Source organism: Bos indicus x Bos taurus, chromosome 3 (assembly GCF_003369695.1).
Source record: "Bos indicus x Bos taurus breed Angus x Brahman F1 hybrid chromosome 3, Bos_hybrid_MaternalHap_v2.0, whole genome shotgun sequence".
NCBI classification, from domain to species: Eukaryota; Metazoa; Chordata; class Mammalia; order Artiodactyla; family Bovidae; genus Bos; species Bos indicus x Bos taurus.
The window spans coordinates 67773548-67801019 of record NC_040078.1 but is presented as its reverse complement, the minus strand read 5'-3'; the positions used below and the strand labels follow the sequence as shown (position 1 = coordinate 67801019).

The 27472-nt window shown below is 42.8% G+C and overlaps 1 protein-coding gene across 1 annotated transcript in view; it reads left to right on the top strand.

Annotated features, from left to right (window-relative positions):
- The window catches only part of ST6GALNAC5 (ST6 N-acetylgalactosaminide alpha-2,6-sialyltransferase 5), a 210677-nt gene that overhangs the window by 159429 nt on the left and 23776 nt on the right, over positions 1-27472 (top strand). Inside the window, exon 3 of the mRNA XM_027536850.1 lies at positions 23893-24302. Within this exon, the coding sequence (XP_027392651.1) occupies positions 23893-24302 (410 nt within the window). The remainder of the gene's footprint in view (positions 1-23892; positions 24303-27472) is intronic.

Below are 27472 nucleotides of genomic sequence, written 5' to 3'. Positions count from 1 at the left end.
TGGTTACATACCAGCATACCAGCTCACATAGGTAAAGGCGTCACCATCACAGTGGTGGTTCTGAGAAAGCCCAGGGAACGAGCCACAGCCCAGACCCAGGGCAGTGGAGGAAAGTATGGTGCGGGTTTGTGAACTTGGGGACTTCTCAGAAGCCAAGACCACAACACGATTCTGACAAAGACCACAACAGGATTCTGACACCCAACACCAGACTGGATCCACTCCCACTATAAATATTCTCATAACATGCCATTCTTTTCCTTCCTAGCATGTATGAGTTTATGATTATGTATTTGATTATTAATCAGTTATTTGATTAACATATCTTCTTCCACTAAACCAGACGTTCCATGGAGACAGAAACTGTGACTACTTTACTTGCTATTGACTTCCCATTGTCAAACATGGTCCTGGCAAGAGCTGACACTCAGGAATTGCTTGTGGAATGAATGGATGAGTTGATTCACAATGGCACCCCTAAGCCTGTCTTCTAGTATGGAACTGTGTGGGATGCACGGAAGGTCAAGGTCAGGAAACAGCATCCACCCGGGGGTGAGAAGCCTCTGCCCTCACTGGGCCTCAGGGCTTGGATGCCAAGTGCATCACTGTGAATTGGGAGAGTGTATCACCTCTGAAAGGCCAATGAAGAGCTCAGTGACTGAGTCTGTTTCTGGAGATTTCACAAAGGACTTGACATGAGAGGTCCAGGAACTCTGCAGAGTAAAAAGAAGGCAGTGGGCCTGCCTGTGGAGACCGGGCAGGTCTCTGTCTATAGGCTTCATGGTCCTTGCAGGCAGGAAGATTCATCACACTGACAGCTATTCAGCAGCCTCCAAGCCTTGCCTAGATGGGAACAACAGAGTCCGTAGTAGTCCATGGACCGCTGGATCCCCAGTCACCCAGAGCGGAGATTCACAGAGGTTTCCTATGCTGTGACCCCACCTGCTGTGACCTGCCTTTCTGTGTCACCTGAATACTGATCAGGTCACCTCCCAGGCATTCTGCCCCTTCTAACTTCCTCTGTCTTCTGCCTCTGGTCCCCAGCTTTCCCTCTATGGATTCTGTTTATTTTAGACATAAACACCATAGTCACTGAACTGTGTTGGAAAAGCTCCATTGATTCTGAAACCTCTCTCTCAAACATATGCACACAAACACACATATACCCGGTGCTGTCCCCCTCCAATGATGCTTAAATGCCTGATATTCCACCACAGTCACCTCTTTGGCTCAAAGAATTGAAGAGATTACAATTAAACCATTCTTATATCTGGACAAACCAATTTACTTGATGAAAATCAGCTTACTCTGCATACCTGGAATAGTCTTGGAAAAGATGGATCATGGACTAGATGGATTTTGATCAGGAAATGTAGCTAAGAAAGATCTGGGAAACTGCGCATGCTTCTGTAGACACGGTGGATCTATGGGTGGCTCTACCCACTGGGTTAAATCACCCCAGGCCTCCCTCCTCCAATCTACCTCTCCCCCGACAGGCAGTCTCCTTTCTGACTGCAGAGCCCCCACCTGCCAAGACCACCTGGCTCAGAGGTTTCACTCCCTTCAGCAGATGATAAAATAGTAGACATGAAAATACAGGCTGGTCACCCCAGTCAGTTATAATGGTGCTCTCTCATTTCCTTAAAGAGACTGGCACTTGTCCAAACTAGTTTCAGGAAAGAGTATTACCCCCTAAGATTTTCTGTTCAGAGGCAGCATTGCATAATGGAAAGGAAACTGGGCTAGAAGTTTTAGACTGAATTCTGGTCCCATGTTGGCACTGACTCTGTGGCCTCCAGCAAGTTCCTTCACCTCCTGAGGATGTTTTCTTTCTTGTAAATGTCATGCCACCTTTGACTTATTTGCTGCCATTTTGGGGGGGGGGAAGCACCCTGGGAAATATGACTAAGGAGGGACTCTTGTCCTCTTAGCTGCAGAGGGGACCTTAGTGCTCAGTCCCAGTGAGCACTTTGGATCAGTCTCAACTCCTCTGGAGTTAATTTCCTCTTCCTTCTCTCTAATCCTGCTGTCCCCATATAATGGCACAGCATGGCCCTTTGCATTTAAAACTGCTTTCTAGAAAGTCCACACACGCATCCTGGCTGGGCCGCCTTCGTGTGGAGCTGGGACTGATTCATCTCAGGAGCCTAATTCCAGCCATGGCACTGACCTGCAGAGGTGTCACTGAGAGGGACTCAGAGGGCTAAACTTAGTGACTCTCCAGGACGCAGGTATTATGGCCCTGGCCCCATATGCCAAGGTGCAGCAGATGTAACCCTGGGCTCTCCAAAGTCAGCAGAGAAGTTTCATTTCTGCACCTTTTTGCTTATTGATCAGTTTTCTATCTGTACCCCCAGTTTGTATGTTACTTCCATCATGGCAGAGGTTCTGTTCGGTCAGCTCACCCTTGTGTCTTTAGCATGTGGAATTATACCTGGAAGACAGTAAACTACTAAGAAATGCATTTTCAATGAATGAATGGCAATTGTTTGATCCAAGTACTCTGCTGCCAAACATATGGATGAGTCTGGCCCTCTCCCAACAGGCCACCCCTAAGGTGATCAAGGGCAAAGCAGGGAGAGTTGCAGGCAGGGACACAGTTGGGTTGGGGTCATCACTGCTCAAGAACCCTTTGCTCAAGTGTGACTGTTCCCCCAGCTGATGGAAGGAGCTTGCAAAGATTGTTGCTGACAAAGAGTCCTTTCATCTCCACTCTAAAGACAGGAAATAATAATGACATGTGCATGCCCCCTAAGTCGCTTCAGTCATGTCTGACTCTTTGCGATCCTATGGACTGCAGCTTGCCAGGCTCCTCTGTCCATGGGACTCTCCAGGCAAGAATACTGGAGTGGGTTGCCATGCCCTCATCCAGGTGATTTTCCTGACCCAGGGATCGAACCTGTCTCCTGTATTGACAGGCAGGTTCTTTACCACCTGGGAAGTCCGTTAATGACATAGAAGAGAACAAAATGGTCCCTTCAAGGTTCTAGCATGCAATTAATCCCAAAAGATGTATTCCTTGTCATCCAATTGCAACAAAAATAAATGCTGCCCTTTATACTGAAGATGGATTGAAATGGGTGAGGTTCCTTCATTCCTGGATGCGGGGCTTCTGACCCATCTCAGGGGACCAGCACTTGGATGAAGGTCTGTGTCAGTTTCCCATTGGCCTCTTCTGACTGGAAGGATGAACCATTTATTGGGCATGTACTGTGTGTCAGACTCTGGGCTAAGCTCTGTGGATAAGACAGCATCCTTTAGACATTTGTAGTCTAGCAAAGGATGCTGGCAAATAAACCACAGGTGTAGCACAGTTGCAGCAATTGAGGTGACAGATGGTGGAGGTCTGAACTAAGATGTTTACAGTAGGAATGGAGAGAAATGAGCAGAATGGGAGGAAACTGGGGGTGAAGGACAAAACTTCATGATTACTTGGTTGAGGTGGAGAAGGAAAGGGAGCAGTTAAATGGGACTCCTAAGTTTCTGGGCAGGCAGGGCAGCGGGGTGGGCCTGAGCTCTTCATTGGGAGAGAGGAAGAATGGAAGCTTTGGGGAGGCTGAAGATGCCGACTCCAGATATGTTGAAGGCAAGGCTCCTATGTGCCATGCAAGGAGAAAATCCATTAGGAAGTAGAAGATTTAATACAGAATAATATTTAAAGAGTGGGGAAGTTTCACTGTTTTCATATCTTTAAACATCAGTAGTATTCTAGAGAGACATCTCCTCCTGCATTTGAAGACTGATTTACAGTGCTGACCTCCTTCATAAGTAAGTCTTTTTTTAAATTTTGTTTTATTTTGGAGTATAGTCGATTTATAACATTGTGCTAGTTGTACCTGCACAGCAAAGTGATTCTGTTAGACATACATGTATCTATTCTTTTTCCAATTCTTTTTCCATATAGATATTGAGTGGAGTTCCCTGTGCTATACATAGAGTTCCCTGTGCTTGTTGATTATCTATTTTATGTATAGTAGTGTCTATACGTTAATCCCAACCTCCTAATCTGTCCCTCCCTCCAAACTTTCCCCTTTCTTTTCTTTATCTGTAAATCTGTTTTGTAAATAAGTTCAGTTGTATCACTTTTTGGTTCCACATATAAGTGATACACGATATTCGTCTTTCTCTGTCTGACAGTAACCTTTATTTTTTCAGCCCTGAGTGCCACTGAGAATGAGCAGGGCCAGGCCAGTGGGGAATCCGGTCTGTCAGATTCTGTATTTACCAGTGCCCTCCTTCACTAACCCCTGCCCTCATGCCTGTGCTGTCCGTTCTGAAGGATATTTAGTTCTCTCAGCCTCAAAGTATTTAACCCTCCTATAGCCTCTGAAGACAAACCCAGGGTAACTCAGACGCCTCATGCATGTCCAGGAATTAGCACAAAAGACAAAAGGGTCCCCCTCTGCTCAGCGTGGCCAGAGCAACTCACTAAGTTTCATGCCTTCAAAGCCAAAGCAAACTTCCTAGCAAAACAGGTCCCCGTGCTCGAAGGGTGGATAATTACACAGGAGGTCAGAAAAATGATCAAAGCTTCTTCAAAACTTCAGCATATTAAAAAAAAAAAAAAAGCCTTGTCATTCTCTGATTAGAATTCAAGCTAGAGGAAAACATCGTAGTTCTCTGAGCAAATCACGGGTGAATGAAAGGATGAAGCCCAGTTCCTGCAGCTTTAGAAATTCATATGTTCATTTATTCAACTGACATGGATTAGGCATCTCATATAGTTAAGCCACTTTTTATGGGGTAGTGTGGAGATGCAAAGATAAAAAGTTATTCTGCCTCCCAAGGGGGTGACTCGTGAATGGTCAAAATGGGTGAAGAAATAATTTCCAGTATGAATTGTGGGGTAGGCCGAGGGCTCATGAATCCACTGACGAGCAAGCTGTGGCTCCTCTGTGGACTCACGAATGCACACAGTCCTAGGAGGGAGGTTGGATCATTACCATGATTTTATAAATGTGGAAATTAAGGCACAGGCAAGTTGAGAAATTTGCCTAAGGTCACTAGTTGGTAAGTGATGGGATTTGAACCCAAGAAATTGTAATTAAGGGCAACTTTGTTTATCAAAGGGTGATCACAGTACCTATAGCTCAGGTTGTAAAGCATCTGCCTACAATGCGGGAGACCCAGGTTTGATCCCTGTGTCAGGAAATCCCCTGGAGAAGGAAATAGCAACCCACTCCAGTACTCTTGCCTGGAAAATCCCATGGACCAAGGGGCCTGGTAGGCTACAGTCCATGGGGTTGCAAAGAGTTGGACACGACTGAGTGACTTCATTTTGTTGATCAAATGGCCTTTATGAAGAACTTTAAATGGTTGGATGGTTTTCAGTGACTGGAGTTGCTGGGGAGTCCATTCCAGGGGGTCACTCTAGGGGCAAAGATGAGGACATGGCACATTTGGATAAATGAGTGGTATTCCAGTTTGGGGGAATTTAGGGTTCTTGAACCAGTGAAAAATAAGATATGAAGGGTCCCTTTTAGGAATGTAAACTTCCTTCTGTAACAGGGAGTTATGGAAAATCTCTAAGCAGCAGCAATGTCATCAGAACTATACTTTAGGGAAAAAAGCATGCTTCCTGCAATCTCTCTGTCAGTTTCTCAGTCATGTCCAAGTCTTTGCAACCCCACGGACTGTAGCCTGCCAGGCTCCTCTGTCCATGGGATTCTCCAGGCAAGAATACTGGAGTGAGATGTCATTTCCTTTTCTAAGGGATCTTCCCGACCCAGGGACTGAGGCCGTGTCTCTTGCATATCTGCATTGGCAGGCGGGTTCTTTTCCACTGGGGCCACCTGGGAAGCATACTCTAGCCACTTGGTAAAATAAGTGGGGAAAAAAGAACGTTTCCTGGTTGCTTAATGTGATAATTACAGTTACACTGACTGCTTCACAAACAGATCCAAAAAATGTGTCACAGCTCAAAATGACAGTTTTGGTTTTTGTTTTTTTTTTTTTTTTAATCTCTTAACATAGTCAAAAAAGTGAGCATGATTAATATCTCTCATCCAAACAGTGATTCATGGACTTGGGCCCCTTTTCGGTCTTTGGCTCTGCCATCTTTGACATAGGACTTCCAAGTTCACTATGCTGGGTGTACCAAGGCAACAGAAAGGGGAGGTGTGGAGAAAGCACCTGCTTCTTAACTTCTCCAGTGACTTCTGTTCCAATTCCATTGGGAGGCACATGGCTCCCCCTTGAGGCACGGGGACAAGAAATGTAGTCCTGACTAGGCAACCACTTGCATCTGTGTCTACACTGTGGAGTGGAAGCATGAATCTTCGCAGAAAGTCTACCACACCTGAGTGAGGGAAGAAAGGCTGATTTACCCTTAAGCAGTAACTTTTCAAAGTAGTCTAGCACCTCATTTTGAAGCATAGTTGAGGAATGAGTATTATGAGCAAATGAGTCTGAAAATAAGCAACATTCCTTTTAGCACCAAATCGTATTTGTCTAAATTATTTTTGAAGGTTCCAAATTGATTTTATACTTTCCTACCTAAGTGAACAAAGCTAAACTTAATTTAAGCTTTTCTTGATGACTTGGGATCCACATTATGAACGCCACATTATAATGCAGAGTGTTGTATACGGTTGGCTTTTGAGTGGTATGAAAATGTTTGTTCCTGCACTGAAAGCCTCCAGAATTCTAGGCTGTTCTGCTAAATTTCCTCTTTAACCTTTCTTATCCCTCTAAGAATTTGTATAGCCACAGTGTTACCTCATGTCTCCAGTTTTTGTTTTCTATGTTTTGTATGTTTTCCTGCCACTTTTGTTATCTAACTAGCCCCTCCCCTCCTTAGGCTTCTTTTTTTCTTTTTTTAAGATCCTTCAATCATCTTTTCTAATTAAAAAAAAATTTTTTTTTTGTCCACACCACGTAACATGTGACTGTTACGTGGTAGTTCCCCAACCAGAGCCCACACCTCCTGCATTGGAAGTATAGAGTCTTAACCACTGGACCACTAGGAAAGTGCCCAATCATCTTTTCTTTGGAGTCTTTCTACTCAAGTCTGTCTGTCTGTCATAGTGGACAGAGCGTGCACACACTTGAGAGTGGGATTGACCTCAGCACCAACACAGGCTGAGCCTTAGAAATTATGAGCTTGAACAATATAACCTCAAACCTCTGTCTCCTCAAGTACAATCCGAGGTGGCAATACTGTACATGTCTTGCCAGTTTGGAGTAAAGTGATAAAATAATGGTAATACAAATAGCTTCTACGTAAAAATTGGTAGCCTTCAGCATTGCTCTTTTGGCACTTACAGGACCTGGTTTCTAACTGGTACTCTCTATAGAAATAAAAATAATCCACAAAACCCCAGGTAATTGGGATCTAGATACAGATGGAGGAAAAGCTAGAATATGGGAGACACTTTGATGGAGTGAGTGGCCAAGGCCATGAGTCAAGGTGCTGATAGTCTCCAGGAGTTATGGATCCATTAATACGCTTGGAATACTAGAATGGGTTGCCATTCCCTTCTCCAGGGGATCTTCCTGACCCAGGGATCGAACCCAGGTCTCCTGCATTGCAAGCGGATTCATTACCATCTGAGCCACCAGGGAAGTCCCGAATATGTTTGGATGTAATCTAAAGCAAGATCTAACATAAGTGGATGAAGCCAAAAGAGAAGTATCAAGAAAAGAAGGTAGGCTAAAAGTTTCCCCTATTTCTTATTTTAAAAAGCTCCCCCGCAAAAAGAAGGAAACCTTTCTTAACCCTGAAACTCTCTCATGTTATCAAATCTATTTACCTTCACCAACTCCCAGGCTTCTTGAAGGAGCTGGGACACCTCTGTATCTCCTTGCCAGGAATCAGCTTCCTTGTATTTTAGGTCTTCCCTCTGAGTCTGAGGATCAGTAGAGGACTGAAGACAGCTGTGTACTGGGCAGCTTGCCCAAGAGGTCCCATTACACAGGCAGTAGGTGCTTAATAACTATATGTTGAGGAAATGAAATGGGAAAAGAAGAGAAAGTGATTTTTCACTAATACAAAGCAAGTCATGCAGCCCAGAGGATGCATCATATTTAGCAAATTAAAGCAGGGGGCCAAGTACTTCCCCAGGGTGTACATCATGTATAATGTCCATCAATGGTCAGCAGAAGAGAAGACTGTGCTTGCATTGGCAATCCTGCTTCTAGCCTTGTGCTTTATTTATTTAACTAATGGCTGCTTTGCTAGTGGCTCATCACAACAGTGTTACTGAGCTTGGCAAAGTGAAAAATTATGATTTTGTTTACTCATGTGTTCCCAGCTGGGGTACTGAGTTATCCAGGCTGCTGATGGTCATTCTCAGAGCCATTAAAATAGGCAGTTCAATAAACAAACCATCATCCCGAGAACCAGAGTATCAATACTGACATAATCTGGTTATTAGCTACCTGGCAGTAGTCAGTATCCAGATCCCTGAACAATGACTTATTCTGAACAATGAGTATTTGCACCAAATTAAATAACCTATTTTGGATGAGCTTGCCTATACTTGGCCTTATCAAATGGAAATGAAAACTGAAACACAAAGCCTGGAAGAGGCTGTGGTTCTGGAACAGTCCCCTCAGCTGCATGAACTGGTTTGGTTACTTGTGCAGTAAATATTTAGTGAGTACCCATGGTATATTAGGTCCTGGGAATATTTTAGTGACCTAAACTCAACACAGATATAGACTCAATTCTTGAGAACTTTGCCATTTTGTACAGAAGAGAGAAACTGAATCAATGATTACAGATAAGAGGAGAATTATAAAGGAAGAAAGAGGATCCTAAACTAATCTTGACATTTAGGGACGGTTTCAAGGAAGTGGTACTTTGGACAAGTGATGAAGGAATTACAAAAATCATAGATGGAGAGAGGATGCAGGGGAGGGAAACTTTGAATGTTATTATTATCTCATAAAATAACTTTTCCATGGATGTGTATTGTTCTGGTTTACAACTGAAGGAAGTCAGGTTCTGGGAAATCATGTACAAAGGCCCTGAGGCAAACCTCATGTGAATAGTGCCACTTGGAGCTGCAAGGAGCTACAGAGTCAAAGTCAGCATGACTAGAGTGTAGAGAGCCACGAGAGGGTGGGGGTGGGGTACAGTAGGACCTGGCAAGGTATCAGGGCCTGGTAAGCCACAGGGATGATCTCGTAAAGCTCTCGTCCTCACAAAGCAACGGAGATCATATAGGGATACTAAGTAAAAGCAGACCCTAATTAGATGTGCATTTAAAAAGGCCACTCTGCCTGGTGGGGAGACTAAATGGGAGTAGATGCAGGAGGACTGGCTAAGAGGCATGGCAGTGCCTGGGCAAAGATGGTGGGTTGAACTAGGCAGGATCAAGGGGAAGCCATGTACAGGTGGATGCATGGGTACTCCATCATTTCAGTCATGTATGACTCTTTGCAACCCTACGGACTGTAGCCTGCCAGGCTCCTCTGTCCATGGGATTCTCCAAACAAGAATACTGGCGTGGGTTCCCTTACCCTACTGCAGGGGATCTTCCCAACCCAAGGATCAAACGTGCATCTCTTATGTCTCCTGCATTGGGAGGCAGGTTCTTTACCACTGAGCCACCTAAGGTGCCATACAGGGGGATAGAAATGTTCGGATTCAGCAGAGGTGAAGGAGGTTGAGTTTGCAGGCTCAGAGAGTGATTAGACATGAGAGGAGAGGATATAGTAGGTTATTCAGGACGGCTCTTTTTTTATCTGAGATAATGAAGCCATGCTAGTGGTAATAGTTATTTCTTACTCAATGTCTACTCTGACCATTTTACAGAAGAGAAAACTGAGACTGAGAGTAGGCAAGTACCTCCCAATAAATGACTGAACTGAGATTTGAACCCAAGTCTGAGTCAAGACAGTACCCTGTCTACTTTAACATTGTAAATTTCATGTTTTGTTCAATTAGGTTTTTTTCTCAGTTGGTCAACTGAAACCCTAGCTTTCCCCCCTCCACTTAACACAGCTATATGTGGAACTCCCACATTCTCATAATTCTTCTGCCTTTGACCATCAGTTATCAGTGTTCCTCCCAGATCTGGGCCATGCTGTATTTATCTGAGGATCCTTACAAGTGTAGCAGAGGCCAAAGAAGCCAGCTCTGTGGAATCAGGCTTGTCTGGCAGCATTAAATATCACCTTCCTCTAATGAAAATGGAGTTTTTTGTTTGTTTTAATGAGCTCAGGGGGCCTTTATAGCCCATCTCCTCCTAGAGGAAGTAACTGCATATGAGTGACCTTTGAAGGAAATCACATCAGGGAGTTATTTGAAAGGCTACGAGGTGAGCCAGGGGGTAACATCAACCACTGTACTAGCATTTCAGAATGGGTCTAGAAGTGGGCTTGTCTCACTGACAGCTCATCTGTGCCTCTCTGGACAGAGAACAATCATCTGCCACTTGCTGAAAAAGTAAGGTAGTCCCGTATTAGGAGATTTCTTTACCTTTTGAGCACCTGCTGTATACCAAGCATACATCATGATCTCTATGCTCATGGCACTCATGTTATAGGGGAAGTGACAAATAATAAATAAATAAATAATGTATGTCATTAGAGACTGTGAAAAGTGCCATGAAGGATATAAACAGGATCATGACAAGTGATTAATTTGTACAAATTTTCATCTGATAAAATAAGAATGATGGTAGAATTTGCCTCTCAAGGCTGTTTCAGGATTAAGGTAGATGATGCATGATTTGTGCTTAGAACGGTGCCTTACACGTGAGTTAGTTGAACATTTTGTCAATGTTATTAGTGGCGAATATCTTTCTTATATAATAAGTGAGGGAGGCTGCCTCCAATTAGAGCAGTCAGGGAGGGCCTCCTGGAGGAGATGGCTTTTAATCTGACATGCGGGACTTCCCTGGTGGTCCAGTGGCTAAGACTCTGCACTCCCAATGCACAAGGCCAGGGTTTGATCCCTGGTCAGGGAACTAGATCCCACAGGTTGCCACTAAAGATCTTGCAAGCTCTAACAAAGATCAAAGATCCTGTTGCTGCAGCTAAGACCTGGTACAGTAAAATTAATAAATAATTTTTTTTAATCTGACACATGAGAGAATGGGACAAGCATGTAAATAATAGGGGGAACAAAGGCTAGAGGTCAAAGAAGGAATGCCTTATCTCTCCCCGAAGCAGAAAGGAGATCTGTGGTCAGTGGGGCTGGAGAAGGAACCAATGAGTTGAGGACCAAGAAGTAGGCACAACTCCAGCCAGATGAAGAATTTGGATTCTGTTTTTCTAGCAAGGTAGGAGAGTGAATGCTTTATGCTTTAAAATCTCCCTCTGAGAGTCATGCAGAGAGTGAACTGTAAGGGTGAAAGCTGCAGGGCCAGGATGGAGCCTTGCTGGCTAGAGTGCTGGCAGGAGGCTGGAAGGCAGAGTAAAGACTCTGTGTGTGGGGTGGGGGGTGGCAATGCATTGGTTTCCCAGAGCTGCCAAAACAAGTTTCTACAAAGTGGGTGTCTTAAAACAACAGAAATTTATTCTCTCACAGTTCTGGGGGTCAGAAGTCTGAAATCAAGGTTTTGGCAGGGTCCTGCTCCCTCTCAAAGCTCTCAAAATCCTTCCTGGCATCTCCCAGCTTCTGGTGCTTGCCGGCAATCTTCGGTGTTCTCAGGCAGCAGATGAATCACTGCAATCCGTTCCATGAGGTTGCAAAGAGTCGGACACAACTGAACAACAATCTCTGTCTCATCATATGATGTTCTCTCTCTTGGTCTCTAGGTCTTTGATCTCTTCATATAATGACACTAGTAATTGGATTTAGGGCTCTCTAATCCAGTCAGACCTCATCTTGATTTGCATTTTAAATACATCTGCAAAAACCCTATTTCCAAATAAGGTTCACACTCACAGGTACTGGGATGTTAAGACTTTAATATAACTTTTCTGAGGGACATAGTTCAACCCACAACAGGCAGAAGGGTCCTGACTGGCCATGCCTCCAAGAGGCCGTGCTGGAGAGAAGCCAAACTGGCCCAACTTCCCCAGCAAGAATAACCCTGGCCACACACAGAGCATCAGCATCTTCAACCCCTATAATAGGGGTTTGAATGCTCTTTAGTTATCCCTGGCTGCTCCTTCCAAATCAGCAGGCAGGTGGCACAGAGGTGGGAAGCGCTGCAGATAAGGAATGCTCCTTCTTATTCATCTGTCTTCACCACATTTCTTCCATTTCCAGGTTTAATCTTAAGTAAAACTATTAATTCATGATTCCTTTTCAGTGAGTCCCCAGTGACTTTAAACAATCTACTGACATAGGCGGATTTTCTTAGATTTGTGGAAAGAGGAGACCTGAGGTTTATCTCAGATGGTGCCCTTAGTGTGTGACCTTGAGCAAATCATATAACCTTCTGAGTTTCAGCTTCCTCTTCTATAAAACGAAGGCACTGTCCCGGGCTGGGGGTTCTCAACCTTGAGGATGTGTCAGAATCACCTGTGTTGCTAAAACACAGATTGCTGGGCCTCACCTCAGAGCATCTGATTAAGAAGGATTCTGGCAGAGCCTGAGAACTGCAATTCTAGAAAGTTTCTAGACTTTGTTGTTGCTGCTGGTTGAGGAACCAGTCAGAGAAATACTGTCCTAGATAATCTCTGAGATTTCTGCCTGTGATTCTATCCCATAATTCTACAAAACGCAAATTTCAATTTAATATGAGTAGGCAAAGTAAAATGTCTAAATTTAATTATCAAAATCTGGCTTTCCCAGTTTTATTGACATATAATAGACAAATGAAATTGTATATATTTAAAGTATATAATGTGATGGTTTGATATACATATATATTGTGAAGTGATTACCACATCCATTAATTAATTAACACCTCTATCACTCCACATTACATTTTGTGTGTGTAGGTGTGTGTAGTGAGAATGCTTAAGATCTACTCTCTTAGCAAATTTCAAGTATACAATGTCATATTATTAACTATAGTCACCATACTGTACATTAGATCCCCAGAACTTATTCATCTTATGAATAAAATCTCTACCCTTTGACCAGCATCTGCCCATTTCTCCCAGCTCCTGGCCACTGCCATTATACTCTCTTTTCCTATGGGTTCAATTTTTTAGGTTCTAAATATGTGGGATCATCTACTATTTTTCTTTCTCTGGTTTAATTTACTTAGCATAATGTCCTCCAGTTTCATCCATGTTGTAGGTGGCAGAATTTCCTTCTTTCATGGCTGAATACTGTTTCATTGTGGGTTGAATATTTTTCTTTATTTATCATTTTTCTTTATTCATACACTCATTAATGGACACTTACAGTGTTTTCACATTTCAGCTACTATGAATAATGTGGCAGTCAACATTAAAGTGTAGGTATATGTCCAAAATACTGATTTTATTTCTTTCATATGTACATTCAGAAGTGGGACTGTGATATCAAATGGTTGTTTTATCTTTATAAAATCTGGTTTATATATAAATACATGTCACAGTCACTGCTCACCTTATTTTTCACCTTGGATTTATCTCTCCTAACCTAAAGGTGTTGATTAAAAGGCTCCTCTTTCTCTATATTCTCTGTACACATAGACTATGCACTTTCCTCTGCCTTGTGAGTCCTGCACATACAAGACTCCTGCAGAAGTCAACAGAATGTTGACCTAGAGCTTAATAGAATCACCTACTCCTGGTAGAACTTATTTGGGGGTGGAAAAGGAGTCAAATAGATGGAATTAGAAATTTGAAAACTATGGCATAAATAAGACTATGAAAAGATCATCAATATCTTTACTCATTAGGAAAATGCAAATCAAAAACACAATGAAATAGAACAATTTACACAGAATTTTTACACAATTATTTACATGGAAATAGAACAATTCTAAACTTTGTATGGAACCACAAAAGACTACAAATAACCAAAGCAATCTTGAGAAAGAAGAAGAACCAAGTGGAGGCATCACACTTCCTGATTTCAAACTATATTACAAAGATATAGTGATCAAATAGTACGGTATTGGCATAAAAAAAGACACTTATATCAATGAAACAGACTAGAGAGCCCAGATATAAACCCATGCGCTTATGATAAATTTATTTATAACAAAGGAGCTAATGAATATATAATGTGTAAAGGACAGTCTCCTCAGTAAACAGTGTTGGGAAAACTGGACAACCACGTGCAAAAGAAAGAAAATGGACATTCACCATGTACAAAAATCAATTTAAAATGGATTAAAGACTTGAACATAAAACCTGAAGCCATAAAATTCCTAGAAGAAAACATAGGTACTAAGCTACTTGTCATAAGTCTAGATGATAATATTTTTTTTACTCCAACACCAAAAGCAAAAATAAACAAGTGGGACTCCATCAAACTAAAAAACTTCTGCCCAGCAAAGGAAACTATGACAAAATGAAAAGGCAGACTTCCCTGGTGGTACAGTAGATAGGCATCCACCTGCCAGTGCGAGTGACCTGGGTCCATCCCCGCTCCAGGAAGGCTCCACGTGCCTCAGAGCAACTAAGCCTGTGTGCCACAACTACTGAGCCTGGGTGCTGCAATTACTGAAGCCCAAGCACCTAGAGGTTGTGCTCTGCAACAACAGAAGCCACCACAGTGAAAAGCCTGCACACCATAACTAGACTGTAGCCCCCTCTCTCTGCAAATAGAGAAAGCCTGAGTGAGGCAATGAAGACTAAGCGCAACCAAAAAGTAAATAAACAAATACTGTTCTTAATGAAAAGACAACCTACTGAATGGGGGATAATATTGCAAATCATATATCTGATAAGGGATTAATATCCAGAATATTAAAAAAAAAACTCATACCACTCAATAGCAAAATCAAACAAACAATCCAGCTTAAAAATGGGCAGAGGTCATTATGCTGTACATTTTAAACTTATACAGTGCTATATGACAATTATATCTCAATAAAACTGGAAGAAAAAATTGGTCAATGATCTCACAGACATTTCTCTGGAGAAGACATACATCTAGCCAACATGTATTGATACATGAAAAGGAGCTCAACGTCACTGATCAGTTCAGTTCAGTTGCTCAGTTGTGTCCAACTCTTACCACCCCATGAACCGCAGCACGTCAGGCCTCCCTGTCCATCACCAACTCCCGGAGTTCACACAAACTCATGTCCATTGAGTTGGTGATGCCATCCAATCATCTCATCCCCTGTCATCCCCTTCTCCTGCCCTCAATCTTTCCCAGCATCAGGGTCTTTTCAAATGAGTCAGCTCTTCACATCAAGTGGCCAAAATATTGGAGTTTCAGCTTCAACATCAGTCCTTCCAATGAACACTCAGGACTGATCTCATTTAGGATGGACTGGTTGGATCTCCTTGCTGTCCAAGGGACTCTCAAGAGTCTTCTCCAACACCACAGTCCAAAAGCATTAATTCTTCAGCGCTCAACTTTCTTTATACTCCAACTCTTACATCCACACATGACTACTGGAAAAACCATAGCCTTGACTAGATGGACCTTTGTTGGCAAAGTAATGTCTCTGCTTTTTAATATGCTGTCTAGGTTGGTCACAGCTTTTCTTCCAAGGAGCAAGAGTCCTTTAATTTCATGGCTGCAATCACCATCTGCAATGATTTTGGAGTCCAAAAAAATAATGTCTGACACTGTTTCCACTGTTTCCCCATCTATTTCCCATGAAGTGATGCCATAAAGGGACCAGATGCCATGATCTTCATTTTCTGAATGTTGAGCTTTAAGTCAACTTTTTCACTCTCCACTTTCACTTTCATCAAGAGGCTTTTTAGTTCCTCTTCACTTTCTGCCATAAGGGTCGTGTCATCTGCATATCTGAGGTTATTGATATTTCTCCCAGCAATCTTGATTCCAGCTTGTGCTTCTTCCAGCCCAGCGCTTCTCATGATGTACTCTGCATAGAAGTTAAATAAGCAGGGTGATAATATACAGCCTTGACGTACTCCTTTTCCTATTTGGAACCAGTCTGTTATTCCATGTCCAGTTCTAACTGTTGCTTCCTGACCTGCATACAGGTTTCTCAAGAGGCAGGTCAGGTGGTCTGGTATTCCCATCTCTTAAAGAATTGTCCACAGTTTATTGTGATCCACACAGTCAAAGGCTTTGGCATAGTCAATAAAGCAGAAATAGATGTTTTTCTGGAACTCTCTTGCTTTTTCCATGATCCAGCGGATGTTGGCAATTTGATCTCTGCTTCCTCTGCCTTTTCTAAAACCAGCTTGAACATCAGGAAGTTCACAGTTCACATATTGCTGAAGCCTGGCTTGGAGAATTTTGAGCATTACTTTACTAGCATGTGAGATGAGTGCAATTGTGCAGTAGTTTGAGCGTTCTTTGACATTGCCTTTCTTTGGGATTTGAGTGAATACTGACCTTTTCCAGTACTGTGGCCACTGCTGAGTTTTCCAAATTTGCTGGCATATTGAGTGCAGCACTTTCACAGCATCATCTTTCAGGATTTGAAATAGCTCCACTGGAATTCCATCACTTCCACTAGCTTTGTTTGTAGTGATGCTTTCTAAGGCCCACTTGACTTCACATTCCAGGATGTCTGGCTCTAGGTCAGTGATCACACCATCGTGATTATCTGGGTCGTGAAAATCTTTTTTGTACAGTTCTTTTGTGTATTCTTGCCACGTCTTCTTAATCATCAGGGAAATACATATCTAAATCACAGTGAGATATCATTCATGCCTGTAAGAAGAATTGTTATCAATAAGATGAAAAATAACATGTCTTGGTAGAGATGTGCATCTCTTTAGGATTATGGGAATGTTCTTTTTTTTAAATTTTATTTTATTTTTTAACTTTACAATATTGTATTGGTTTTGCCATATATCAAAATGAATCCACCACAGGTATACATGTGTTCCCCATCCTGAACTCTCCTCCCTCCTCCCTCCCCATACCATCCCTCTGGGTCATCCCAGTGCACCAGCCCCAAATGTTGTTAAACTAGATCATAGTGATGGTCATAAAACTCTGTAAATATTCTTAAAATCATTGAACTTACATTTAAAAGGAGTGAATTTTATGGTATGTAAATTATATATAAATAAAGTTGTCTAAAGGCATTTAAGTAATAGAATGCAATTCCATTAAAATTTAAAAAAAAAAGAAAACTAATGGGATTTCCTGGGCCTCTCTTTGAAGGTCACCTAATGCTGAAAGTGTTTATGACATATGCAGGAGAATTCAAATACCTCTGTTTAGAAAATATCAACCTACTTACCCAGACCAGAAAATATTAGACTGGTTACTAGTTGGTAGAATGGTGACACTTAAATACATTAAGCACATTTCTTTCATATTCTTGATGTACCAGGCACTGTGTTAAGTGCTATATGCTTTATTCTTCAGTCACTCATTCAAAAATATTTATTGATCTTATATTTTATGCTCAGCATTGTTCTTTATGCTGAAGACACAGTATGAGTAAGACAAAGTCCCACATTTCTTGGAGCTTACATTCTAGTAAGGGAGAAAGACATAAACATGTAAACACACAAGCCATAATACAGATTACTTTAGGTGGTGATATATGAGTTTAAAAATAAGCCTGGATAATGGAGACAGTCGCAGAAGATGGCAAAGGAGGGCAGTGGAAATTGAGGGCTCAGGGAAGGTTTCTGGCAGAGGAGGGGGTATACTGAGGTAACATTTGAAGAATATAAAAGTGTCATCATGCAAGGATCAGGAGAACAGTGTCCTGGGTGGGGAAATAGCTAATATAAATCACATCAGGCCATAGGAAATGGAGAGATGACCATGTAATTAACAGAAAGCAGAACAAAGTAGAGGCACCACACTCCTTGATTTCAACTATATTGCAAAGCCATAGTAGTCAAACAGTGTGGTATTGGCATCATCTTGGACAGAACTCTCTGTTAATTACATATTAAAAGTCACCCCAGAAGCTTTGTGGATATGGGAACATGGATATGGGAACATGGAAGAGGGAAAGAATGAAGAAGTAAAGAATTAAGAGTGTGCAGCAGGAGCTAAAGAGAGATGACGGTGGCTTTGATGAAGAGGGTGACAGCAGAGATGGTGAGAGGTACTAGTATCTGGGACATCTTAGGATAGATCCAATAGGGTTGGATGCTCTGTAGAGGGTGGAGAAAGAGGTGTTGAGAATGATCCTTGAATTTTACCTTGAGAAACAAGGTAGAAGGCACACCATTCATTGAAAGGGCAAACTTCTTTGAGATTGACTCTACTATATCCTGATCATGGATGAAGAAACTGGGGCTCAGAGAAGCTAAGCCACTTTGCCCCCAGGTTATCCACCTAAGGAATGGGAGAAGTAGGTTCAAAGCCAGTGACTCCAAAGACCATATTTTGTTTCTGTTTCTTTATTTATTTGGGGGGGGGGGGGGTGCTGTGCTGGGTCTTCATGGCTGTGCCAGGATTTCTGTAGTTGCAGCAAGCAGGGGCTACTCTCTAGTTGCCATGTGTGGGCTTCTCATTGCGGTGGCTTCTCTTGCTGCAGAGCACAGGCTCTAGGGTGCACGGCTTCAGTAGTTGTGGTGCACAGGCTTAGTTGTCCTGCGACATGTGGGATCTTCCCAGTCCAGGAATCAAACCCATGTTCCTTACATTGGCAGGTGGATTCTTAACCGCTGGACCACCAGGGAAGTCCCAAAGGCCATATTTTAAACACTGTTTAGTACTAACTCCTGCTCAAAGTGTTCCTTCATCCTCAGCCAGACAGTGGACAGAAATCATGGAAAGTAGCATTGGGTGGCTAGAGGAGGGCTTCTTGGCTAATGGGTGGGCATGTCATTAAACAAGAGGGAGAGGAGCAACTTGAAGGAGTAACATTTTTCCAGTGAATCATATTACATAACCAGAGTGCCTTATACCTAGTGTCAGGCTAAACAGAGATTGACAGGTAATAACAGCCCAGTAATTACAGGAAAACATCAGCTTTAAAAGTGCAGAGATTCTTGAAATACCTGAAGCCATTTAATATATCTTATGTTTGCTCCAGACCAAGAGTCAGCTCCCAGAGCAAGACTGGTCTCATTACCAAACTAATGGACATCATGCTCTGAGGTGCCTTTCTTTCTGCCAAATAAATCAGAATTTTAAAAACTGAAGCCCAAGATAGCCATGCTGCAAATGTTTGCAAGGACATCACTGAGTGTTTCAGGTGTCAAGTTTAATTTGACTTGGCCCGGTCTGTTCTTTTAAGAAAGGCTCAGGAGGCATCAGCTGGGTCACAGGGAGAATTCCTTCTGCTCTTGCTCTTTGAGCTGAGACAGAAATCAAACCTTGATTCCCTGAGCATACTTTCTCAAGCAGGAATTGCCCCTGTCGCTATGGCCCAAAGGAGTAAGTTGTGATGAAAGTTGTCATTCTCCCCTATTCCCTGATTGTAGGGTTTTTGTTTTTTTTTTTCCCCAGGAGTAGAGGATGAAGATAGAAGCTCATTCACACTTTTATGAGCCCCCAGTAAGTGGCAGCCACTGTCCTAGGAAGTGAAAGTCGCTCAGTCATGTCCAACTCTGCTACCCCATGGACTATACAGTCCATGGAATTCTCTAGGCCAGAATACTGGAGTGGGTAGCCAGTCCCTTCTCCAGGGGATCTCCCCAACCCAGGGAAGTCGGCTGATGCCAAATCTTTATATTATCAAAAAGCAGAAGTGATAGCAAAAATAAAAGGGTAAACATTGTGTGTGCCCACTTCTGTGTGTGTGTGCATGTGTGTGTGTGATATGTGCACACTCCCTCAGCTGCTCCCCGCACACTCCTGTGCACCGCACTCCTAGGGCCTGAGCATCAGTGGCCTGGACAAAGGGAAACTCCTCCGTGCCTTGCAGACTTTCCTCAGCATTTTTCACCATACAATAGCTCTAATGACCTTGGCATCGAGCTCTTACTGGGGATTAATAACTGGCTGGGTTTAATGGCCCTTACTGTGTCCTGGGCCATTTTCCCAGTCAGCCATTAATTCCAAGCAGTGCCCTGGGCTCTGGCCATTATGACTCCCTGGGCCAAGTGGCTGCCTTGAGGCAAACGGCTCAGCCTCCTTCTCTGCAGACAGAGCTTCCACTGCGCTCTCCCCTGCTTTTCTCCATGGCATTGGTACATAGGGCTGCAGGCAAATTGTTGGTTAGGGCATCACATGATGTCTTCTTTTTATGTGTGTAGATTTTCTCAGAAGACAGAGAAGTGTAGAAGTTGAATTTCATTCACTCACTTATCAACTCGCCTGTCTATTCAGTAGCAATTGAGTGTTTTTTATGGGTCAGGAAGCAAGAGAGATTTTGGAGTGACCTAATATGGGTGCTCATGTTTCCTACCAGGGTCAGAACACCTCACCAAGTGGGGCTTTATGGAAAATGTCCCCGAGACTCAGGGAGGCTGGATACTGTGAGAAGAAAGAAAGGGTAGGGATGCAGTGATTCATGAGGAGCCACTACCCTCTTGCATCCTTGGTGCAGGTTCACCTCCCAGGTGCGCCAGCACAGCCCCAAGTTCACTTTCCCAAACTCCTCGGTGTGATTCATCAACTCAGCGTCTGCGTGCTTCAGTGAAGACTGTCAATACTCCGTCAGGAATCTTAACTCACCAAGGCATGAATATATCCACACATTTCATTAAGACACTCAGGATGGTCACGGTCCTGCAATGTGAAGAAGCCAGGCTGTCTCAGAGGAGTAACATTCCAAGAACCTGGGTCCCAAAATCTGTATAGTCATTCCACCTCCCAAGATATCCTTAGTCCCTCTGAATGCAGGAAAGAGACTTCGTTTCCTCCTTTGGAAGGGATTCAGCCTTTGGTACATGCTCTTATCAACTGCAGGAAGTGTAACATTATGTTTAGAACAGTTACTGTCATTTTATTGGCTGCACTTACTAAAAGGCACTTAAGGCATAATTCAGACATCGATCTTTTCTGTATTGTTTGGTGCATCTGAGCAACACAAAGAGAGGGTGCTGGTGTCCAAGGTAATCAATATACCTCAGAGCTCAGGCAGGTGGGCATGAGGGAGGGCTTTCTGGGGCAGGGTGGACCCCAGTGTATTCTGTCCTGTGCCCAGGAATCACAGAGGGTCTGTATGGCATAGTCAGGAATGTTGACCTTCCCTAAAAGGGTCTTCATCTGGCCTCACATGGGCATAGGAGAAAGAGAGATAGAGAGAGAGAAGTCCTTGGAATCTTCAGAGGTGTTACCAGTTTCACCCATCAAGCAGCCTGTGCTCTGAGAATCACAGTAGAATAATTCATTACAGGGAAAGAGATACTGGGACCTTTCTTTAGAATTTTTCCCCAGTAAAAATGAGCACAATATCTAGAAATTATAGATCAGACTGGAAAATTCAGGATTAATACTTCTAGGTGAGTCTGATAAGAAAAAGCAGGTTCCAATGGCCTTGGGGTCCAGTGGAATGAAATCTTACAAAGTGACCTTATCAAGCAAATGGACTGAGTTACACTGTACCTCAGGGGTATATTAAGTGCTCAATGAATGTCTTTTAAATGAATGAACGAATGAATGTCATCTGGCTATTAGCATCTTAGTTGGCCCTCTCTTTGTTTTACGAGTGAGAAAGTTAAGTATCTGATTGGTGATAAAGCCTGCTTTAGACCCTGGGTCTCCTGACCCTAATCATCATTTGGTAATGTGCTATTTGCAGATGCCCCAGTCATCTTTGTAGAAATGTTTTAAGTGGGCTTCTACATGAGTAGAAGTTTCCCAGGATTTAAGACTTTTGGTGCTAAAATCCAAATAACCCCTAACAAACCGGGTTGTTTTTCCACTCCTCAATATTCTCATTAGTAAATAGGGGTGATGATGTATCTTTCTTATAGGGTTATTTGAAGAATTAATGCAATTATATAAAAAGCTCATAACAGTGCCTGGCACATAGGGACATCCAGAAATATTAACTAATATTAATATTAGTTCACTCTTTCCTTTATGTTCCCCGCTCTGCTCTGCTCCAAACAGCCCCCTTTACTAACACTGAGGCACAGCCCTGCAATGTGTCATGTTTTATTGCACATCTTTACTGACCCACTGCCTGCTTCTAAAGTATAAACTTTGAAGGGTTCTGTTTTTCCATTCCATTTGCATTCTTACTGCCCAGCAGAGTGCATGTCACCTAAGAGTAGTGAAACTGAAAGTCACTCAGTCGTGTCCGACTCTTTGTGACTCTGTGGATGTAGCCTGCCAGCCTCCTCTGTCCATGGGGATTCTCCAGACAAGAATACTAGAGTTGATGCCATTCTCTTCTCCAGGGGATCTTCCCAAACCAGGGATTGAACCTGGGTCTCACATTGCAGGCAGATTCTTTACTGTCTGAGCCACCAGGGAAGCTTCACCTGAGAGTAACTTGATGTCAAATGAATGATGAGAATTTGCAGTGGTAGAATTGCCATTTCATAAGCCCATGTGTCAATGATTGACTCCGGGTGATTAGTACATACTGACTTGTATATGGGCCTACAATGCTCTCCACTCTGCCTGATAATCCCCGAATCAGCCGTCACTTAATGAATGACACTGTGCCAGGTCCTACGGTAAGGACCGGGTTGAACTGCATGCAATTTCTATTAATAATTTTTCAGGTCAAATATTGGCAATTCCATATGACTCAAGTTGATTCTATGTGTTCCAGCAAAGTGGAATGGTGCATAAATTATCCCCAGTTAAAGATGAGAAAACTGAGACTTGTGGAGGTTAGTGAATGGCCAAGGTCCCAAAGCTAACAGGTGGTAGGGCCAAGCCTGGACCATCCTGTGTGGGTGCCCTTCGCCACTCTGCGAAGGGCACTCTGCAGTGAGGGAAGGTGGCCGCCCTTGGGTGCTCTTTGTCTGATTCTGAAGATAGAGCCATGGTTCAAGAAACTCCCAGAGTAAATATACAACTGAATACACGCAGAACAAAATTGGAACCAGTTTCCTGGGACTGTGCAGGACCCGGTGTGTCCAGTTCAAAGTTAACAGGGAAGGAGGACAGAGTCTCTGGGGAGAATATAATAGAGCAACAGTCCTTCAGAACATTCTTGACTGTCAGTTTCTTGTGCACTTGTTGGCCTTGGCCTCAGGCCCTAATTACATTATCTTCAAACAGCAACCGAGATATTTCTCGTTAAACACGATCAGGGAAATGTATAGCATATAGGAATGTTGCTGTTCAGAAAACACATCAGGGGTTCAGGGTATTGAAGCGAGCCCCATCCTTGGCGTTGCTATGGTGGTGACTGCAGGCCCAGGGCTCCCACAAGGCATGTGTGCACTCGATGAGCTTAAGGCTTTCTTCACATTTCTGAAGGTGGACCAACTCAGTTTCTCACTCTCTCCCTTTAAAATGGGAGAAACAATCCTAATTGTCATTTCAAAATTATGGCATCTGAGGGGTTACAATTTGCATGTCTTTTCTCCTGTGATTTTTAGATGATGCCTATTTAGGATAAATATATTTGTACAGCATCCAAGAATACTGATATATGCTTAACTTCCAATCAGGTGAGTCAAGAGCATCAAAACTAGTGTCAGAGCACATTGTAATATAGTCTTTTCTTCAACTTAGGGGTAACTCTGGATTCAGAAAGACCTGAATTTGAGAGCATGACTTCATTACTTGCTAGTTATGTATCTGAGCATTTTTTTTAAATGTCTCTGAGCCTTGGGGTATCATTATCTGTAAAATGGCAGTCACAGCAAGCTTGTTACATTGATATGACAGTCTGATATGTTAATATCAGTGAAGCCCAGACCCCCATGTTCGACAGGTCACTGCTGGCTCTTTTCCTGTTGTCCAGAGCTCCCTGACACCAGTCTGATGAGGTAATAGCATCAGGGGTATATTTTGACAAAAGAGGGAGGAGAAAAAAGAGAGGCAGCCCTCAGATGCAGGAAAGTGACCCGCTGGTGCCAAGAGAGCATTGCCCACTGATGGAGTCCTTCTCCCTCTCCTTCCAGCCGCTGAAAATGCACTGCAGGGACTGCGCCCTGGTGACGAGCTCCGGGCAGCTGCTGCGCAGCAGGCAAGGCGCCCAGATTGACCAGACTGAATGTGTCATTCGCATGAACGACGCCCCCACGCGTGGCTACGGGCGGGACGTGGGCAACCGCACCAGCCTGCGGGTCATCGCGCATTCCAGCATCCAGCGGATCCTCCGCAACCGCCATGACCTGCTCAACGTCAGCCAGGGCACCGTGTTCATCTTCTGGGGCCCCAGCAGCTACATGCGCCGCGACGGCAAGGGCCAGGTCTACAACAACCTGCAGCTGCTGAGCCAGGTGCTGCCCCGGCTGAAGGCCTTCATGATCGCGCGCCACAAGATGCTGCAGTTCGACGAGCTCTTCAAGCGCGAGACCGGCAAAGACAGGTACGGAGGCGAGGGCAAGAGGTGGCACGGGAGACAGGCTAGGGCGAGGAAACGTTCTCCCTGGCTGGCCAATTCACCAAGAGCGAAGCTTTTTTTTTTTAATGCTTATGTCAGATAAGCTTCTTTTTCTTTAAATTTTTAATCATTTTTTTTAATTGAAGTATACTTCATTTACAATGTTGTAGTTTCAGGTGTATAGCAAAGCAATTCAGTTATATGTGTGCTAAGTCCTGTCTGACTCTTCGCAACCCCATGGACTGTAGCCCACTGACGTTCCACTGTCCATGGAATTTTCCAGGCAAGAATACTGGAGTGGGGAGCCATTTCCTACTCCAGCGGATCTTCCTGACCCAGGGATTGAACCCATGCTCTTAAGTCTCCTGCCTTGGTAGGCAGATCCTTTACCACAGAGCCACCTGAGAAGCCTAATTCAGTTTTGTGTATAAATGTGTGTGTGTATATATATATATGGAGAACATATATATGTATGTATATATATGGAGAACATATATGTTTGTGTGTATATATATATATGGAGAACAACTGTATATAATTTTATATATATTATATGTATACTTATGTGTAATATAAGATTTCTCAGATTCTTTTCTGTTAGAGGTTATTACAAGATATTTAATATAGTTCCCTGTGCTGTAGTGTAAGTCCTTGTTGTTTATATGTTTTATATATAGGAGTGGTTAATTCCAAACTCCTAATTTATCTCTTTCCCTCACTACCCCTTTTGGTAACAGTAAGTTTTTATTCTAAATCTGTGAGTCTGTCTCTGTTTTGTAAATAAGTTTATTCATAGTTTTTTTTTAAGATTCCACATGTAAGTGATACATGATATTCGTCTTTCTCTGACTTACTTTGCTTAATGTGATAAGCTCTACATCCACCCATGTTGCTGCCACTGGAAGTATTTATTCTTTCTAAAAGCTCTTGCTTAGGGCTTTCTGCTTTGGCCCTGCTGCTCATGCTGTGGACAGAGTTCATCTGTAGGGGCCTCCTGGAGATTGGACTGTTCAAGTTGAATTTATAGGCAAAGTGAAGAGAGTATTTATATGGATAATTCAGGGCCATAGCCCTACTTTGGAGGAAGAGGTGACACTGCTGCTGGCTTACATTGGTAGTAAGTGCAAGATAATAGGTTTCTTGCATTTTAGTTCCTCAGGTGAACACTAACCAAAAAGAAGTAAATAGGGTTGTTTTTCTCTTCAAAGGCAAATATTTATTCAGTCAACAGATATTTATTAGTGCCTGCTATTTCACTGCACCTGATATGGGAAATACATATAGTCAAAAGTAAGGCAGATGTAGAACCTGCCCTCCAGGAATATAGTCTTCTAGGGTGGGCAGATGTTCACCAAGTAGTGGCCAATGTGCTAGGTCTTGTGAGGGGAAGAAAATGGTCCTCTGACCTGTGGGACAGGAAGACGGGCTGTAGTCTAGGGCAAGGCTTACCAAACTGTTAGTTACAGATCTGTAATGGGACACAAAATGCATGCAGTGAGTCACTATAAGATTTTTTTTAATATAATAGAAAGAATGGAATAATGTAATAAAAGACAATTTCAGCATTCATTCCCCACAGTAAGTAAGGAAAAGTATTATTTCATGAAATAAAATTTATTTCAGTTTTGTACATAAAAATATACATATACAGAGACGTCTTTTTGATGTGATAAAATCATTCTAGAATTAGATAGGGATGATGATGGCATAACTGTGAATATACTAAAAAGCACTAAATTACGTGCTTTAGAAAACTATGAAATGAAAGCCATGTATAATACATGTGAGCATATACACTCAATCACGGTGTAAAATGTATTTCTTACTGTAAGTCCAAATCTTTTGAAAAGCACTGGTCTAGAAGGTGAGGGTCTGGTGGAAAGACTTCTTAAATACATCTTCTCCCAAAGATGTATTTAAGCAGAGGCTGAGGTCAATAAGTATTTATCCAGGTAAAGAAGAACCTGAGAAGCGGAGAAAAAAGTGCCCTTATGGATATGAGAAGGTGAGAAGTGAGAAGACTTGCAGGGGGTTGGAGAAGAGTCCCTGTGACTGTGGGCAGGAGGGTGATGGTGGGCGGGGTGGGCAGCTGGAGAGGAGGCAGAGATAAAGGGTGAGGAATCGGCTAAATCTCACTGAAGAAAAGGACAGTTACAGGTATCGAAAGGAACAGCGCGGTGTACATAGTGAACAGTGCGGTGTCCAAATACACAGCTCTGGGTTGGAATTTTGACTCTGTCCCTCACTAGCTGTATAGTCTAGGACAAAATAGCTAACCTTTTAGTAACTTCACATGTGAGAAGCGCACAGTGACTAGGCTTCATAGAACTGGTCTAATGATTAAATTTTACTTATTTCCTCAATTCTAAAACATTCTTTTATAATTAATATGTGTTTAATGATATAACTTACCCCTTTCCTAAGAAAAACTGTTCCTGAGCCAATTTCTGATAAAAAAAGAATTTGTTGTTGTTCAGTCACTAAGTCATGTTCAACTGTTTGTGGACTGCAGAACACCAGGCTTCCCTGTCCTCCACTATCTCCCAGAGTTTGCTCAAGTTCATGTAAATTGAGTCAGTGATGCCATCCAACTATCTCATCCTCTGCCACCCTCTTCTCCTTTTGCTTTCAATCTTGCCCAGCATCAGAGTCTTTTCCAATGAGTCAGCTCTTCACATCAGGTGGCCAAAGTATTGGAGCTTCAGCTTTAGCATCAGTCTTTCTAATGAATGTTGCTGTTCAGTCACTCAGTTTCGGCTGACTAATTGTGACCCCATGGACAGCAGCACGCTAGGCCTCCCTATCCTTCCAATGAATATTCAGGGTTAATTTCCTTTAGGATAGACTACTTTGATCTCCTGGCAGTCCAAGGGATTCTTAAGAGTCTTCCCTAGCACCACAATTCAAAAGCATCAATTCTTCAGAGCTCGGCCTTTTTTTATGGTCCAATTCTCAAATCCATACATGACTACTGGAAAAACCATAGCTTTGACTATATGGACCTTTGTTGGCAAAGTGATGTCTTTGCTTTTTAATACATTGTCTGGGTTTGTCATAGCTTTCCTTCTAAGAAGCAAGTGTCTTCTAATTTCATTGTTGCATTCACCACCCTCAGTGATTTTGGAGCCCAAGAAATAAAGAATAGGAAGTACTAA